The 18,251-nt window shown below is 56.7% G+C and overlaps 1 protein-coding gene and 1 long non-coding RNA gene across 6 annotated transcripts in view; one reads left to right on the top strand and one right to left on the bottom strand.

The window, feature by feature from the left end:
• LOC116571048 overlaps positions 1-7,789 on the bottom strand; it is a 79,352-nt gene extending 71,563 nt beyond the window's left edge. For all 5 annotated transcript variants that reach the window (XR_004277668.1, XR_004277670.1, XR_004277669.1 and 2 more), the window contains exons 1-2: positions 7,658-7,789; positions 4,528-4,642 (exon numbers count right to left, since the gene is read on the bottom strand). This is a non-coding gene — a long non-coding RNA (uncharacterized LOC116571048). The remainder of the gene's footprint in view (positions 1-4,527; positions 4,643-7,657) is intronic.
• Positions 7,790-9,221: 1,432 nt separating this feature from the next.
• LOC116570031 (NUT family member 2G-like) lies at positions 9,222-17,876 on the top strand. The gene is made up of 9 exons (XM_032306521.1): positions 9,222-9,227; positions 10,981-11,115; positions 11,607-11,700; positions 12,938-13,637; positions 14,535-14,663; positions 15,061-15,200; positions 15,654-15,949; positions 16,644-16,760; positions 17,127-17,876. The coding sequence occupies exons 1-9, from the start codon at positions 9,222-9,224 to the stop codon at positions 17,874-17,876; spliced, it is 2,367 nt and encodes a 788-aa protein (XP_032162412.1).
• The last annotated feature ends 375 nt before the right edge of the window (positions 17,877-18,251 follow it).

The following is an 18,251-nucleotide window of genomic DNA, read 5'->3' as shown; positions in this document are numbered from 1 at the left end:
CACCAATATGCCCCGTGTCCCCCTCCTACACCAACACACACTCCAGCTAGACACAGTGAGCCACCATCACAGTCCCACAGAGCTCTGCATGTCTCCAAACACACAAACCCTACCCACCAGATGCCTACTAGTGCACCTAGAACTTTCATGTCCCAAACAGACATACACCTTCAACCCCAATAAAATTACAGCCATGGTCTTGAATACAAAAATGTACTCCCAACCATCCCCCAATAATCAAACGCTAAATACGCACATCCTCATATCTAAAAAAATCCACTCAGCCCTGTATCACTCCCCATTGAAATCACACAAACCTTCCAACAATAACTGAATACATAAAAACCAAACTCACATACTTCATATTAAACACAATCCCATAATCCTAAATATACCACATATAGTCCCCCAGAACTGTTAACGTCCACTTACGTGCAATGCCTCCAAAACTCAACACACAAATACCATCCAATAGATACACATGGGGTTTCCTACTTTCTCCTAAATACTCCTCAAAAGAATGACTTCACCACCCCAATACAAACATATACCTGTCTCCCTCTTGATAACCTATAAATGGCATCTGTCTATACCCCCCAATTACAGACACATAACTCACAACACCCCACTACACTGACAAGCTGAAGCTCCCAAAGCCCTCTACTCCCTAAATTCTTACCCTGACTAAATAAGTATACACACAGCCCTGATAGTGCAAATACACATAAAACCCACACACAAAGCATTAACACATAACATTAGGTCTTCTCAAATGCACAGACACATATTCACAATAGTTTCAAAATGCACACACACACACACTATGCCACACCAACTATATACTCACGGCTCTCATTGCCCCCCAAATCGTACATACACAGTTGCTACCCATCTTTAAAATTATCCTGAACCATCCATCCCCCCAAAATACACCCATAGGTTCCCCCCATACCGATATTCCGGATCCAGGTTTTCTCCCCAACCTCCTTCCAAACACAACACACACACACACATACAACAATCCCTCCAATTCCTGTCCCTACCCAAGGTCTCCAAAAAAAAATAAGTACTCATCAGATCTTCTTAAACCTGAATATACAGGGGCGCCTGGGTGGCTCAGTGGGTTGAAGCCTCTGCCTTCGGCTCAGGTCATGATCTCGGGGTCCTGAGATCCAGCCCCGCATCGGGCTCTCTGCTCAGTGGGGAGCCTGCTTCCTCCTCTCTACCTGCCTCTCTGCCTACTTGTGATCTCTGTCAAATAAATAAATAAAATCTAAAAAACAAACAAACAAAACCCTGAATATCCCTCAAACCTCTTAAAATACACAAGAACTCTTCCAAATTCATCACACTTCAAGAACCCCCACATAAATACCCACATGTGCAACCTTTAATGCCCCAAATATACATGCACCCAGAACATAAGCAATCCCCAACCCTCAAATATATGTATTAGATTCCTCACTAAACACTCTGAATTTACACACACCACAGCCCACCCTGTGCTATGGACACTCTATACACCCACACCAACTTCCTACCAGCACTGTGAACATTCAGAGGCACTCACACAATGACAGTGTGTACACAGCGTGTACACAAGCACACACTTGTACACTTGTACCTCATGATGAGAGAACAGCTCTTCTGAGGGGCTGCCAGGGCATTCTACAGCATGACAACCTGCTCACACCCAGTCTGGACAGTTCCATAAAGACCTGAGCTCAGAATTCCCACCCCAAGCTCCCACTCTACTTTTCCTAGGGCACCTTTACAGGTAACCACTAAAGAGGGGAGACCACGAAAATTTAGGGACCTCCACCCCAAGCACCTATAAGTCCTCAGTGCTTGCTAGCCTGCTCTCTATGTCCTGCTGGCTGTGACCTGAGACAGAGAACTGCCCTTCCATTGCACACACCCCATTACTGGGATCTGTAAGTAAATGCTGTGACTCCATGTCCTTTGGAGGGACTGAACTGAAAGTGCGCCTTCACTTCCCCAAAGTGGGAGTGCAGGTGCTGAGGGAGCTCCCTCCTTCAGCAAGTCATACCCTGCAGGTTCTCAATACAGTGTACCAGGCTCGGGACCCCCAACATACCTCCAAACCATATACAAGGGCCATCCCCACCTCCCCAGACACAAACACACCCCTCCATGCTCCCTGACTTGACCCACACAAACACTCACGGCCCCAAGACGTACATACACAATTCCCTCCACCTTGAAGACACTCACACACTCAGAATCTATGCAAAGAAATTGCTAAAAGCTGTAACAGGCAGGAGTCTGATGACAATGGCATGCGTCCCGGGTGGACAAGAGCACCTTTGGGAGACAGCGTCAGCGTCCTGCTCCCTCAGGGATGGCGGCAACTACAGAGAATAGCCTTGCCCGGGGGCATCCTGTTTCCAGGAAGGCATTTGTCTCATGGGCTGATGAAGGCCTGGCCAATTTCTTCCAACGGCGACATCTCTGAGAGACCGCATAGCTCCTCAGCTCCAGGAGGAGAAGCAGAGGCTGTTCCGGAGTCTGCCGAAAGACCAGTGCCCAGTTCTTCCTGTTTCTACCCTCACAGGTGCTGTTTAGTAAATACCTTGTTTCCTAAACTCTGTGTCTGGTTCTGTGTTCCAAACTATGACACTCTACACACCCATGACAATTATCAAGCATCAAGGAACACAACAAAGACCCCTCTCCTGGCTCTTACATTCCAGGGAAGAAAAGAGATAATAAACATATGGTCATAACACGGACTTGGATGCATGCATGTACACAGTCAGGACTGTGACAAAGGACTCTTGATCTCTTGGGAGGAAGTGGGGGAAGGTGCAAAAAGATTTGTAAGTCAGGACAGGTTTCTTGCTCGAAGCAGGAGAAAGATGCAGGAAGGACGCAGACCACTGGCCCCCAAGCTAGAATTCTCTCAGCATCCCCAACTACTAGCAGCCACAGGAGCAGAGTCTGGCTGAGGGTGGAGGAATTTACCTCCTGACGTGCTCCCACCCCCTCGCCCCGCAGAGTCAAAGCCTGCCTCCAGCCTCGGCCTGAGTCCCATCTTCTCCCTCCTCTGTTCCTAGTGTCCCACTGACCCTGTTCTGCTTGTCCTGGTCTCTGTAGGTTGTAAGCCTCCTCTCTTGGACCCTAGCAGACATCAGAACAGGGTCCTTTGTGTGGAGAAAGGGGAGCACTCTTACACTGTTGGTGGGAATGCAAACTGGTACAACCACTCTGGAAAACGGTATGGAGGCTCCTCGAGATGTTAAAAACAGAGCTACCCCAAAGATACTGAGGTCGTAGAGAAGAGGGGGCACATACACCCCAATGTTCATAGTAGCAATGTCCACAATAGCCAAACTGTGGGAGGAGCTGAGATGTTCTTCAACAGATGAATGGAAAAAGAAGATATGTTTCATATAAAGAACGGAGTATTACGCAGCCACTTAACATTTACACCAATGCGGATGGAACTGGAGGGTATTCTGCTAAGTGAAATAGGTCAATCAGAGAAACACAATTATCGTAAGGTTTCACTCAAAGGGGAACATAAGGAATAGTGCAGAGGACAATAGGGGTGAGGGGGACTGAATGAGAAGAAATCACTGAGGGAGACAAACCTTACGAGACTCCTGACTCTGGGAAACAAACTGAGGGCTGTGGAGAGGGAGGTGGGCGGAGGGATGGGGTTACTGGGTGATGGGAACTGAAGAGGGCACGCGGCACAGTGAGCGCCAGGTGTTGTCATATACAGCTGACGGATCACTGAACATTGTATCAAAAGCTAATGGTGTATGATGTGTTGGCTAACTGAGTTTAAATCACAAAATTAAAAAAGAAAGAACAGTGTCCTTTGTAGGAACAGTTCCCTAGTGGCCACAGAGCCACCTTTTGGGTCTCCTCAGATCCACTCTTGTGTTGCTGCATGCCCCAGGGCGGTTGAGAGGGTTCAGGTCCTCTCTCCCCAGCAACTTCTGAGAAGTAGAGCAAGTTGGAGCTTCTAATGGCCTGGCCAAAGGGGCCACTCAGTACGAATCCTGAGGACTCAGGATTCCTTCTGTCCATGGAGATACGGGGGAACACAGGCTATGCCCCATGATACACACTCCGAAAAGAAACTTGAGGCCCCAGAACAACCAGCTCTGACTAGCCTCGCCATTCCAGCAATTCCCAGTCATTCCATCTGAGTGGGGGGTGTTCAGTGCTGGTTCAATACCACAATATTCCTATTTCTCTCCCTTAAATCTCAGAGTCTACATCTTCCCATCTCAAAGACAAGGCACATTGAACCCAAGAACGTATACCTTGTACATATATTGCAGTCTCTTCAGAATACTCTTTAAAACAGAAAAGCAGGCAGAGCTCCACTGTGCTGACAAAACACAATACAATTAGCTTACCACACCGGCATTTTATTGGGGACAGGTTATGAAGGAGGCAGGGAGAGCTACTAGGAATCCACCCGTACTAAGAAAGTCAGTTCAAGAAGCTGGCGTTAGCACCTTCTTTTGGAGGGAGATTCAGGAGACTCACCATAAGGAAGGCCCACAAATGCTGGGTGGGTCCAAGGGAGGTGGGAGGCAGGAGGCAGCTATGTGGCCAGCTGGTGGCCATGCTCATCACGTGGCTGGTGGGTTTGCAGCTCCACCTGGACAGAGGAAAGAGCATCAGGTTTTCCTCTCAGAGAAACATGAAGCTACGTGCTTCCCAGTGTTAGGAGCATCCTGAACATTCGGAAAAGAAAGGAGAGCATTTCTAAAGGGTTTGGGAACACGAGAGCCATATCCATTCAGAGCAGAACATCCCAGTCCTCCTGGGTCACAGCCCCTAGCTCTTCTTCATGGACAAAGCCTCCCCAGCCCCAGTCTTGTCAGTTCGCTGACCCCTAGGGGTCCTGCCTAGCCCTGAGGACTCAGGTTTCCACTGAGATAGGCTGGTGGAGAACTAGTGATTCCCAACACTCCCCATGACTCTGGGCAAGTGGTTCTGCAGGCTTGCACCTCCTGGACCCATGTAGAGGCTGTTCTTGCCTACCAGCCATGCTCCAGAAGAGACAATGATGCAGCTTACCTAGGTGGTTTACAAGGGACAGCAAGGGACAGCACGCTCTCTTGACCTCCTCTCTAGGAATCCCCACAATGTTCTGAATGTTGCCTGTCACAGCAACAACCCATTTATGAAGGCTCTGCTCTGCACAGCCATGTCTACCAGGGCCATCCATCTTGGGATGCCCTGATGCAAGGACCACAAATCCTGAAGGAGTGTCCACCTGCCTAACATATAAACACCCCTGAACCTACCTGCACGAAAAACTGGAAATCACCAAATATATAGCGATCCTTTGGCCCTAAAGAATGGCCCAACCTGATTAGGAGTAATGCAGCGGTTCAGAATGACAAGGGTCAAGGCACACATACAAGGGCCCAAAGCTCTGGATGCCCCCACTCACACACCCAATGATGCCTGCTTCACACACAGACACCAGTGGTGTGATGGTCAATACTTCATAAAATGCTCTCAGAGGAAGGTGGGAAAGGCTTCAGTTTGTGGTTTTTACCTGGCACAAATATTCCCAGCATGACTAATTTCAAGCTACCTACCTAAAGTCATTAAACACAGAACTAGGAAAAGAGATGCACCACTGACCATCCCAAGTTAGTACGAGCCAGTTCCAGTGCACCATACCCCTCTCATATAAGTATGTGCACACAATCCACTATACGCCAAGTAGGGAATCAACTCCCACCCCAGATACATACACAAAACACTATGTATATCTGTGCATATGTGCATATATATACAAATATCCATACACGAATACACATAGATCTCCTAACACACACACACACATTTCTATCCTCATCCTGAATTACAGAAACACCTTCTACTATCTACTACCAAACACATTCAGACACAGAGTAGTACGACCCAAAGAAACACACTCTGAATACTCCTAACTTCAAACCTTACGAACAAACTTGATAATTCATGCAGTTGGTGCTGGATATATCCAAAATCCAGTAGATATACACAAACCAATATATGTGTGTGTGTGTGCATATATGTGTGTGTGTGCATATATACATACACACACATATATACATATATGCATACACACACATATGCACACACATATGTATACACACATATACATATATGCGCACCCACACACACACACGTCACAAACATCCCTCACCATCCATACATGAAACAACTTCCAAATCCCAAACTATCTGTAGTGAGTAGCAGCCAGCTTTCACACCTGCAAATACTAAGAATCGTATCACACACCTCTAATACAGAGAAATACAATTCTCCAACTCTCCTGTATGAACACTGAGCCCCATCTCCCCATCAGATACATGCATGCTCACTGTCCAAAATACACAAGCTTAATGGCCCCCTACTGAAAAATACAAACACACGGCCCCAGCAAATATTCCTCCAAATAACCATGGTCCCTGAATACACACACAGACTCAATACACACACATCTCTCCACAAGCCCGAAATACACCTAAAATAACCCAGTGTACTACGACTATGCAAATTTATCACCCACACCGTGTCACATACACATATGCCACACCACCCCTACATACATAACCTCACAGTCCCCGATTCTCATACAGAATCAACTCTCCCATCTCGCACAATAGTCATACAAAACCCGTATCACACATATAAACCACCCACCACTGCCATAAAACAATTCACAGGCTTGCCCTCAACACACCAATCCAAACAGGACGACTGCCAATCAGAAAAAGATACATGAACCGTTCCACGCGCTCGGACACACCAAGGATCCTCCTGCAATGCCCGTCTAGAGAAGCCGAGCGCGGTCTACCTAAACCAACGCACACTTTCCCAAGCATGCCCCACCCGCATGCACATACGCTTTCAAATCTGCTCTTACTCACACGGATCCCCCAGTCAGCGGGGAAAATCTCCCATCGCGTATTCCACTCAACCCCGAATTACAACCCCTAAGCACCGGCTCCTTCACTTTGGAAGGACCCTGACCGCTTACACCCTCCTAACCGCACCCAGCCCACTCTCACACACACGAGCTTCGCCGCCCCTTTTCACGAACAGCCACACATCAGCACACACCTGCCCACTCGGACCTAACAAGCCCCTCCAAGCCCCACCTGTGCTCCCCTCCGGCCCGGCCCGGCACACCTGGAACCACTGCCGCTCCTCACCGCGGACGCGCCCCCAGGGCCTCCCGCGGGCCGCACCGGGCTTCAGGGACCACGACTGCCGGCAGCTGAGGGGAACCCACAAGCCGCCCAGGACAGCAGACCCTTGGGCCCCTGAACCTGAGACCCACAAGCGCATACCCCGGACACAGACCCCGGGGACCCAAGAACAGACCCCACACCCGTGCGCCTCTCGAGACCCCAGACTCCAGAGCGCGGACCCCAATCGTAGACCCTCTGAATTCTGGACCCTCGAGCGCGGACCGCAAACCCTCAGAGCCTCCACAACCTACACCCCGGACCCCAGAGACCTGAGCACTGACCCCAAACACGCGGGCCCCCCGGGACGCCAGCCACCCAACGCGGAGCCAGACCCGCGGCCCCAAAAACCCAGGAACCGACCTCACCCCTACAAGGTCAGGGTGCAAACAGCCCGCCCGAGGGACCGCGCGACGCACCTCAGCATGCGGCGAAGCCTCAGACACTGATCGGCCAGGACTCGGGTCCCCGCGGGCCACACCTCAGGGCGCACACACTGCGCAGCAAGAACTCCGCAGACCGCGGGCCGCCACCCCGCACGCCCGCGAGCACGCGCCTTCACCAAGCCCACCTCGCGCAAGCCCCAGGCGGCACGCACGGCCCCGCCCCTGCCCGAGGACCGTTAGGGACCCCGCCCCCGGGCCCGCGCAGGCGCGCCTTCTCCCGCGGGCAGCCTCAACGGAAGCTGGGAGCCGTTGCGGGGGCGGGTCCGGGACACGTTCAGCCCCGCCCCTCGGGAGGGGTGCGCGTGCGCGTGCGCGGGTCTGCGCCTCCGTGGGCCTGCGCCTGCGTGGGCGCGCGCGGGGCAAGCCCAACCCGGCCCGAGAGCCCTGCCCGAGAGGCTGGAAGCAATGGGTCCCGGAGCCGGGGGCTGCGCGGGGACCACTACCCTCCCGCACTCTTTGCGGTCCTCCTGCCTTCAAGCCAGCGCGTGGGAACTGAGCGCTCACGGCCCTGACATCGCAGACGTGCGCTCCCTGGCCTCGGACGCGACCTTGCGAACGACCTGGGGCAGGTGCCTCCGAAGCCCGAGGGCCCCGCGGCCGACCACCTCCGTCCGGACTGCGCATCTGCTGCGCTTTCCCGCCTTTCCGCGCCCTCTGCGCCCGCCTGAGCCCCGGAGCCCGCAAGGTTCCATGGAAGCGCAGTTCGGGCGGAGAATTCAGGCCCGGGGAACACTCGACGCCATCCTCCCGGACTCCATTCCCGGACCTGCCCCCGGGCGCAGCCCGTCCACAGCACGTTTCCTGGCGGCGCTGCTCGGTGCCTGTGAGCGTCCACACAGCTTTGCTCGCGAGGCGCGTCCTCCGCCGTGGGTCACCGCGCGCCTGCTGCAGGTGATGGAGCGGGCGGCACGGCCGCAGGTTTGCTCCGGCTCCCTCCGCTTCTGGAATATCGAAGGACTTCAGTGCGCGTGAAGAAAGGGTGCAACGGACTGCCCTGATTTGTGACCTTTTTGGAAGAAGCTGCAATCACCCCATCTCCTGCCAGTCCGTGGCCAGGGGAGGGCTGTTTCGGTCGTGGCTCTCCGCAGACCCGGGAGCCCTGTCCAGAGACGGCTCGCTCTCAGCAGCCACTACAGGCTTGCTCAGAGACAGCCCGCGAAGGCTTTCTGGTACCGCCTTCCCCGACCGGTCTTCCCAAACTGCATGTGGGCGAATTTGATTCCATCTGCTTCTGGGCTGTAGGATTTTGAAGCAGTACCGAAATGGTTGCAGCATTGAGACGAGACCCTTTTTCCACAGTGCCAGGTTTGAATCCGTGGCCCCGAGAAGGCTCCTTCAGATCCTACATCTGAGCCAGGAGCGAGAACCTTGTGACTTTGGAGTCAACTTTCCTTCGCGGGGCGTGGGGCCAGGCAAGGAACTGTTTCAGCGCCTTCACCAAAGAGTTCCTGTTCAGTGCATGTTCCGAGAGTGCAGCCACGGTTCTAACGCTCCCTTTCCTTCCCCAGCACCCTGCTGGCCTAGGAACTCTGCCGTCATGGCGGTGGGAATGAGGCTGGTCTCCCGAGACATCGGGCTTCAGCCTCTGAAGTTCTCAGCCCACATCACCCTTGGCCCATTTCCTAAGAGCCCTCTGTTCTCACACAGAAAACACAATGCTCCGTGGCATCATGGTGTTCCCAGCAAACTGACATTGACGTGAAACATGAAGAGTCAATGAGATTTTAAAGGGGTGCTGCCATGACTCCCACGTGCATGGGGCCACAATCAGTGTGAGCCTGGATTCCTAAGAACGAGGGTCTACCGTTTGCATGCCCATGGCAGGGCTTCCAGGCTCAGAGTGGCCGGCCAGCCCTTAGAGGAAGCTGGTTGTGTGAGTGGGAAATGGATAGGAGTGGATACCCCGGGAGGCTTTGTCTCAAGGGGCACATCCATTTCATGAGGAGTGACTGTAACGGCTCAAAAAACCAGGGCTATCGGGTCTTTCTATGCCCCTTTGCAATAAGAAAGGGGAAGATCTTCTATGCCTTCTTCCTATCCTCACCCCCACTAAGCCTAGACGCTCAGTGATATATGATGGCTCTTCCAAATTCCAAATCCTTCCAAGAGCCTGCAGACACTCTGTGGGTGTGTGTGGGTGTGTGTGTGTACACACAAATGAGCTTCGCAGTGAAGCCAAGATAGCACTCTGGAGTGTTCATATCCAAGACCTTTTTCTCACAGGTAAGTGACTAATAATAACTGGATACGTTACACATTTTTGGTAGAGATGTCAGATAAAATGCAGAATCCCACCCAAATGCAAAATTAGGTAAAGGGGGAAAAATCTGCATTAAAGGTATATATCCAGGGGTGCCTGGATGGATCAGTGGGTTAAAGCATCTGCCTTTGGCTCGGGTCATGATCCCAGGTCCTGGGATTGAGCCCCGGATCGGGCTCTCGGCTCAGTAGGGAGCCTGCTTCCCCCTCTCTTCATTCTCTACCTCTCTGCCTACTTGTGATCTGTCAAATAAATAAATAAAACTTTTTTCGTTTTTTTTTTTTGTCAGAGTGAGCACAGGCAGACAGAGTGGCAAACAGAGGCAGAAAGAGAAGCAGGCTTCCTGCTGAGCAAGGAGCCCAGTGCGGGACTTGATCCCAGGATACTGGGATCATGACCTGAGCCGAAAGCAAGCCGCTTTACCAACTGAGTCACCCAGGCGTCCCAATAAATAAATCTTTTTTTTTAATAAGAAAAGTATATCTCAAATACTGTATGGGACACAATTCTTGGAAACGCCGATTCCATGTTTATCTGCGATTGTAATTTAATTGAGTGTTTATTATTGTTATTTGCTAAAATTGGCCACCCTTATTGGATGAGGCCCTTCGAATTATAGAGGACTGTAGCACTTCTTCTGGGCATCTAGCCCCCAGACAGGAGGAGAGGAGCCGCATTACCAGGACAAGAACCATCACTGTGCATATCCACACACATTTTGGGACCTCTATCAACCTTCAAACAGAGAAACGAAGAGCGTACATTTACTTTTTGAGGCACAAAGCCATCTCTCTAAAGATCTAAAAGACACAGGTAACACTGGGGTCCTGGGAGAAAGGAGCCGGTTTGCCAGGAGTAAGAGGTGGGAGGAAAAGGCGTCCCTGCGCAGTCTACTATGCACAGTGTGACTTTGAACCAAAGGAATTGCTCGTTAGAAAGTTTCCACTAAGGTAGTGAAAGAGGTTGGAAATCCATATCAAACAGCAACACAATACGCCAGGGAACAGGACGTCTGATTTCTGGTCCCGCATGGTAGGGTGCACAAACTCTCTCTGCGAGACACCGGGGCTTTCCAGAAAAAGGGACCCTAGTAAGGCCGGTGCTGCTGGATCTGCTCGGCTCCGAGATCCGCAGGGCACCGGGCAAGAAGCACCCGAGGCTGGAGAACGAGGTGCGAGCAAACCCACGGGATCTGCTGACCCCGTGCTGGTTTGAAACCCTCAGTTCCACGTGGCCTTAAGGACGCATGTGCTCATCAGCATATCTGTTCTGGGTTTTGCTCAGGAAGTCCAGCCCCTGTTGAATAAGTCAAAAGCCAGGTAGGAAGCAGAGCGGGTGTAGAGACACAAACCCAAGTTGCTGGATACAAAATCGAACCAGAGGAGCACCGGGTCACACCACGGTGCAGTGAATCTGGAAAACAGTGTCTGAACTGCCTGGAAGGCGCTCCCTGATTGTGCTGTCCCTTTATCGTTCGAAAGGAAATTGGGGTTCTGGCCCACCTGCCAGAGCCTGACTCATGGAATGTCTCCCCACCCTCAGCCAGGGCAGGGGCCCTCCGCCCCTCCCCCGCCACAGAATGTCATGAGGTCATGCATTCTCACCCTGTTTAGATTCAAACTTTCCCAGCCTTGGCTTGGGTCTTGAGTGTCTCTCCTGCAGCAGCTCACCGTGTGGGGCCCGGACCTGACTTTTCTCACTGTAGAGGCTGCCAGGCGGCAGCGTCCTCTGCCTGTGCGGATGGCTTTCCAAGGAGGTGAGCCTTTGGCTTGGGTTGGACGTGTCAGGGGCCAGGCCACCCCTGAAGTCCTTGGGATTGAAATGTGACGCCGGCCAGGGGCACTTGGGTGGGGTTAGATAGAGGAAGAGAGCGCACTGGACCCCCAGGGACCGCTGGCCGGGGGGCTGAGAGGCTGGGAGTCTGCAGAAACCTGCAAGGACCTTGGGCAGGGGCTCCTTGGAGGTGGGTCGGGCCCTGTCGGGGGAAACGCCGTGTGTGGGGGGAGAAAGGATGGCGGAGTCTCGCCGATTCTCTCCGGGGGCACACGCCTCCTTGGGCACGATGCAGGGAGAGGTGGGAGTGTGTCATGACGGCGGCACAGGCCGGCCTTAGCCAGAACGACGTTCCATGGCACTGTGTGCGGCCCAGGGTGCAATGGCGTGTCCTGCGCGAGACCTGGCCCGGTGGTCACTCTGACCCCACGTGCCCCAGGCTACATAGGCCTTGTCTTGGATTCGGCAGGGTCGGGGCACCAGGTGGACTCAAGGGAGGGCTCGGGTTCTTCAGCTGCTCTGGGTCGCTCCCCTCTTGAGGAAACGCAGTTCCCACCTGCTTCCTCTTGTCCTGTGTTCTGGGCTGCTGACCCAGGCTGGCCCTGTGTCCGGGGTGTGTGGATGGTTCTGAGACGGGCTTACCGCAGCGTTTGGGGGGAGCTTTCCTGGCAGATCCAGGTCAAGCGTTCTTCTTCGGTTGAGCTGGGCCGGGGAGGAGAGGGTGGGACTCGCTGGGAGTGTCGGGAACGGGAAGGCTGGCGGGAGAGGGGCCCGAACGGTTCCGACGCTGTCTGTTCACAGGGGCCCTACAGGTGCCTAGGATGGACCCTGCAGAAGGTCTCCAGTGGCCAGGGAGGCTGCTGAGGCCATTTCCCACAGGTCAGGGGTCCAGCCAGGCCCGAGTCTTGGGAGGCCGCCCGTGAGGCTGGACAGTCGTGTGTGGGGGTCCGTGGCTGGTTCTCAGAGGCAGTGCTGGCCCAAGGGCCTCTGCTGGGCAGACAGGATGTCGTGCTGGGAGGGGCGGGAGCGGGAGGTCACTGCGGGACGCCAGAGCATGGAAATCACTCTGGGACACTGGCAAACTGCACCTTTTCCTGGGATGTCCCTCACGCGAAGCCACGGGATTCACGGCTCTCCTCCCGGGGGCTAAGGGGGTCCCGGGTCCTCCCTCCCGGCTGCGGATTCTCTGACCCCATCCGGCCCTTTCCTTCTGTCCACAGCATCTGCAGTGCTGGGAGGCCATGTGGCCACGGACCAGGGAGCCTCCGTGTCTGCTTTCATGGCACGGCCCTTCCCCCCACCCACTGCCGGCGCCCCCCACCGGCCACTCTGGGGACAGCACCCGCCGCCCCTCCTGACCACGCCATTCCCTCCTGGTGGCCCCCTGGTGCTGCCAGCTTTCTCCAGGACTCCGCTGGTGGCAGGAGAGGCTGGCCTTGGCCCCAATGGGACTGGGACCTGCAATGTCACTGTGCAGGTCAGGTCAGAACAGGGGTGCTCCGTGACCCCCCAGACTCAGACCATCGTCCTCACTCCGGCCCCCCTCAGCTGGAGTGCTCCAGGGGCCCTCGGTGGGGGTGCTGCGTGTCCCGCACCCATCTTCGTGACAGCCTCTGCGGTGGAGACCAGCATGCCTGCCTCGGCCCGTGGGGGCTCCCAGGCCGGCAAGGGAGGCTTGGCCCCAAGCCTTCCACCTCCGGCTCAGCCCCCAGTCACGCAGCTGACCACCGTCGTGCCCCCAGTCAACGCCAGGCCACAGCCTCACGGAGCTTCCAAGAGCCGGACCACGGCCTCGCCCCAGGACTCCTGTAACCCCAAGAGTGTTTACGAGAACTTCCGGCGCTGGCAGCGCTTCAAGTCGCTGGCCCGGAGGCACCTCCCGCAGAGCCCCGACGCAGAAGCTCTCTCCTGCTTTCTCATGTGAGTGGCCTCGGCTCTCCCGCAGCCCTCACGCAGGCCCACCTTGGGGCGCGCACACAGGGCGCTGTTCTAGAGCCCCTGGGAGGAAGGTCTGCGGCCGGGTCCCTGCTCTAGGAAGGCACGTTCTGGTCCAGGACACCTTTCAGTCACGCATCTCAACTAACACTGGGGCGGTGTGTGTGTGTGTTGGGGGGGTTGTCCAGCCAACCTGTACCTTGCAGAGACATCACGGTGACAGTCGCTGGGGACACACAGACAGAGAGGGTCCGGGTGTCAGAGGAGCGGCTGTGGTTTGGGTGCTGCACTCTCTGTCACCCTGTCTCCATGCAACACAGACCTGGGGCATCTCACGGCTAGGGGAATACCCCAGCAGAGGAGGCTTGGGACTTGCAGGGCCAGCAGAGGTCCTGTGCGGGGGCCCCCCCCTTTGCTGTCCCAGAGGATCCCTCAGAACCGGAGGGGAGGGAGCAGAGGTGGTGTAGGGGTGAGTGTGGGGGATCCTCCCTGCCGAGCTCTGACCGGGCAGGCCTGGCCTTGGCATCTGGGGTCCCTCCTGAACACGGGGTGATGGCATTTCCTGCAGGGGCTGGACTCATTGCTGGGCACCTTGATGTCCGCGAGTATTATTACGAGAGGCAGAGTCCAGAAGGACTGATTTCCCAGGCCACCCCGTCCCTGCTCCTGTCAGTGGACAGTCAGCCTGGAGCCCGGGGCCCAGGGCTGGTGTGGTGGGAGGCGGTGACCGTGGTGGTGGTGAAGGTTGATTTGCACACCCCGACACCCCCTGTCACCTGCCAGCACTCGGTCATGCTGGGTGGGGGACACGGGCTCCAGAGGACCCGGGGAAGGCTGGGGATCACCGGACTGCAGCCGGCCCCTGACCCCGACACCTTACAGCCCGGTGCTACGGACCCTGGCGCGCCTGAAGCCCAAGATGACGCTGGAAGAGGGAGTGCGGCGGGCCGTGCAGGAGTGGCAGAGCAAAAGCAACTTTGACCGCTTCATCTACTACGAGATGGCGGGAAAGTGAGTCGGGGTCTCTGGCCCGGGGCTGCTGGGCGAGTGGGCCGGGGGCAGGGTCTGGCTGTGCTGACGCTCGCTTGACCCATAGGGCCACCCTCCCCACCTCCCTGGCGGTTCCACCTTCCCTTGCTCTGGACCCACCCCTGGCTCCGCCAGAAGGTCTCAGGACGGGGTTGGGGATCCTGAGGCCTCCTCGCCTGGGGTCGGACTCCCTCCGACTCAACTCCCTGAGGGGGTGATGGAGGCGATGCGCCGGACTGCCCGCCTGCCTCCTTGGTGGCCGGGGCCACGGCTGTCCCTCCAAGGCCCCGCCTCTCCCGGTCCCTCAACCTGCTGCTGGCCCTGCTGGCTCCAGGGCTGGGCCCCCTCCTCAGTGCGGCCTGGGCCTCCTCACCCCCAGGTTCATGGAATTCGAGATGGAGGAGGAGATGCAGATGCGGAAGTTACAGTGGGTGAAGGTGGCCCAGGGCCTGCCTCCCCCAGCGCCCCCGAAGCCTGAACGGCGGGGGCCCCCAGCCGCGGAAGCGGGCCCGCAGCCAGGTAAGGCCCCCACATCCCCACGACCGCTGGTAGACCATGGCTGTGGGGGCCGGGGGAAGGCCTCTGTCCCTGGGTCGTGTCTGCTCCCACAAGGGGACATTGGTCCTTTGACCAGAGCAGCCGGGGGTCTCAGCTGCCCTTTGTCAGGATGGGTATTGACCTGGTGAATTTCTTGTCTCCTCGCGCCACGCCTGTCAGAGGACCCCGCACCAAGTGGGAAGTGGACTGTGGGGAGTGGGCTGTGGGGAGATTCCTGGAGGATCGGTGGGTCCGCCCTTGCTCACGTGGCTGGCTGTGAGACGCTCCTCCTCCGGCTCTGCCAGTCCCACGGTGCCCATAGCTTCCGGTGGCCCTGACCCAGCCCCCAGGGACATCAGTGTCCCCCTAACACTGCCCTCCCGATGCTCTGCCCGAGCCCCTCACGCCTCCTCCCTCCTTCTCGCTCTGCCTCAGCGTGCGTTCCCAGGAAGGCGGGTTCCAGGGCCCAGCCCTCCCGCCTGCAGCCACACCGACCCCCGCGGCGCCGGCAGACCAAGGCGCCCAAGGAGATCCCTCCAGAGGCTGTGAGAGAGTACGTGGACATCATGGAGGGGCTGCTGGGGCCTGGCCGATCAGCCCCGGGGGGCCCGGCAGGTGAATGGGGAGAGGACGGAAAGGAGCCACAGCAGGACGAGGCCGCGACCTACCCGGACCCGGGTCTCCTGAGCTACATTGACGAGCTGTGTTCCCAGGAAGACTTCATTACCAAGGTGCGCTGGCCCGCAGCCTGGTGTCTGGAAGATTCCAGGGACTGGCACTCCAACGCCCAGTTCGGGACTGAGACCAGGCCTTTGGCATTAAGCGCTTTCCTTGTTCTTGAGCTGTGTGCGCATGTGGGCGTGCATCCTTGTGTACTTGCCCGTGTGTGTGCAGGCATGTGTGTATACTGCTGTGCGCGCAGGCGTGCGTACACACGTGGACGTGTGTGCACACATGCCCAAGCATCGTGTTTGTGTGTTCGTGTGTGTTTGTGCATGTGCATACCCGTGCGTGTGCGCGTAGAGGCGTTTGCGTGTGCATTTGTGCCTTGTGTGGATGTCTTTGTGTATGTCTGCATGTGGTCCTGTGTGTCCGCTCACGTGTGTGTCGGCCTAGGGGTACGTCCTTTGTGTCTCTGAGAGTGCACGTATGTTTTGGGGGTGCGTGTGTCTGTGTGCATGTCCAGGTTTTGTCTCTCTTTGTACACATATGTGTGAATGTCTGTGTGTCTGCACACATGCACGTATGTGTGTGTGTGTGTGAGAGAGAGAGACAAAGAGAGGCCAGTGACTGTAACGTGAAAACTTCTCCCACCGTCTGGAGAAGGATGGGTGCGTCTTCACTTTTCCACATTTCCTGCAGACCCTCTTGGCTCACAGGGGGCTCCCTGCCACGTCTGGCCCCAGCCTCTTTCCTCTGTCCCAGGTGGAGGCAGTCATCCACCCCAGCTTCCTGGCGGAATTGCTGTCCTCGGAACCACAGCTGGACCTCCTGGCCCTGGCTGAGAAACTGGAGCAGGAGGAAGGGCTCAGCCTTGCAGAGGTGAGCCAGGGGGAGGACGGGCTCCAGGCAAGCTGGGGGATGGAGGGGACCCAGGCGATGCAGGGGGAGGCAGTGGGGTCCCAGGTGAGCCCGAGGAGGGGACTCCAAACAGAGACCCACATGACTCTGTCCCCCATTGCTTCTTGTGAGTCACAGCACTGGGGAGGCCAGCGTCGGGTGGGCACAGAGCAGAGAATGGGAAGTGGAAGATGGGGCAGCCTGGGACGGGAGGGAGGGAGGGACTCAGGGGGATGTCAGCAGAGCCACAGCCTCGTGGGTCACCCTCCCTGCCTCCCCCGGTGCCACCGTCCCATGCCCCCGTCTCACTGGCCTTTGCTGGCCAGTCACTGTCCCCTCCTTCCTCAGCTGGTGGAGAAAAGACTGGCGGCCTTGAATACGGAGGAGGGTGTGCAGGCACCGCCACGTCTCTGCGTGGCCCGATCGGGCCCCAGTGCTGAGCACGAGACTGGTCCCGGGAAGGGGCTGGGGGTCAGCGACAAAGCCTGCCCAGCAGACACCGACGGCCAGGACCTTCAGAGGCACGGCCGAGCACAGACACACCTGTCGGGGCCCAGAGCCTTTGCTCGCTCTCCCGGACGACAGGAGGCCCCTGCACCCAGGGCCCGACGGGTCCCCGCCCCTCCCCAGGGTCAAAGGAGCGCCGCCCCTGGACCGGGCCCCAGGGATGCCCCGCTTCTCAGAGAGGCCCCTCCTGCTAGGGACACTCGAGGGCTGGTGGATGGGTCCAGTGAGGACGAGGAGGAGCTCCCCAGCCTGGCCTTCCTCCTGGCCTCTCAGCACAGGCTGCTGCCCTGGAGGCTCTCCCAGAGTCCCGCTCCTGCCTCAGTCATCCCCAGCCCCGGCAGGGCCCGTGGAGCCCCCTCTCCTCAGAGAATAGGCCTCGGCCCGGCCACCGACCCAGCTACAAAGTCCAGGAAGCGGGCTCTGTGTGAGGGTCCTGCCTCTGTGGCAAAGATGCCCCTGCCTGGGGCCAACCTCAGGGTGTCTGGGAGGCCGGCCTTGGCTGTGGGGCTGGTTCACCCCTCACAGCCTGCAAAGAGAAGGCGTGACTCCTTGGTCACAGGGAGGAGAAGGAATCGTCACTGCAGCCAGTAGGGAGAAGTGGGGCTGCGCTCCAGGGCCGGCACACCCCGGGGCCCCCCAAGGAGCCTAGGGGGTCCTTCTCATCCTGGTGCTGATCCTGGCTGTGGGAGGGAGGGGGCAGAGGAAGGGGGGGAGGGAGGGAGGCCATGACTGTGGGGCGGGGTAGCTGTAGCCCATTGGGGCACCGTGTGTAAATGGGGAATAAAGTTAGTTTTGTCGTTAACGCTCTGGCCCACTGTCTTCTTACTGGCGTGTGGGCTGCCACCGGCGTGTGGGCTCCCCATCCCCCGGGATGGAAGAGCCTGAGAGGGGCTTCCTGGAGCTTCCGTCACCATCTGCATCCCTGAACGTCCAGGGATGGGGAGCCCTCTGCACCACGACCGTTTT

The sequence above is a fragment of the Mustela erminea genome, chromosome 12 (assembly GCF_009829155.1).
Source record: "Mustela erminea isolate mMusErm1 chromosome 12, mMusErm1.Pri, whole genome shotgun sequence".
Lineage (NCBI taxonomy): Eukaryota > Metazoa > Chordata > Mammalia > Carnivora > Mustelidae > Mustela > Mustela erminea.
Note: the sequence above shows the minus strand (reverse complement) of the source record. Positions and strands in the feature narration are given on the sequence as shown.

Excerpts from the sequence above, each read along its gene's own strand:
- LOC116570031 (XM_032306521.1), top strand. Across the intron at positions 11,701-12,937 it reads GCGGATGGCTTTCCAAGGAG|CATCTGCAGTGCTGGGAGGC; the intron begins GTGAGCCTTTGG and ends TTCTGTCCACAG. Across the intron at positions 16,761-17,126 it reads AAGGGCTCAGCCTTGCAGAG|CTGGTGGAGAAAAGACTGGC; the intron begins GTGAGCCAGGGG and ends CTCCTTCCTCAG.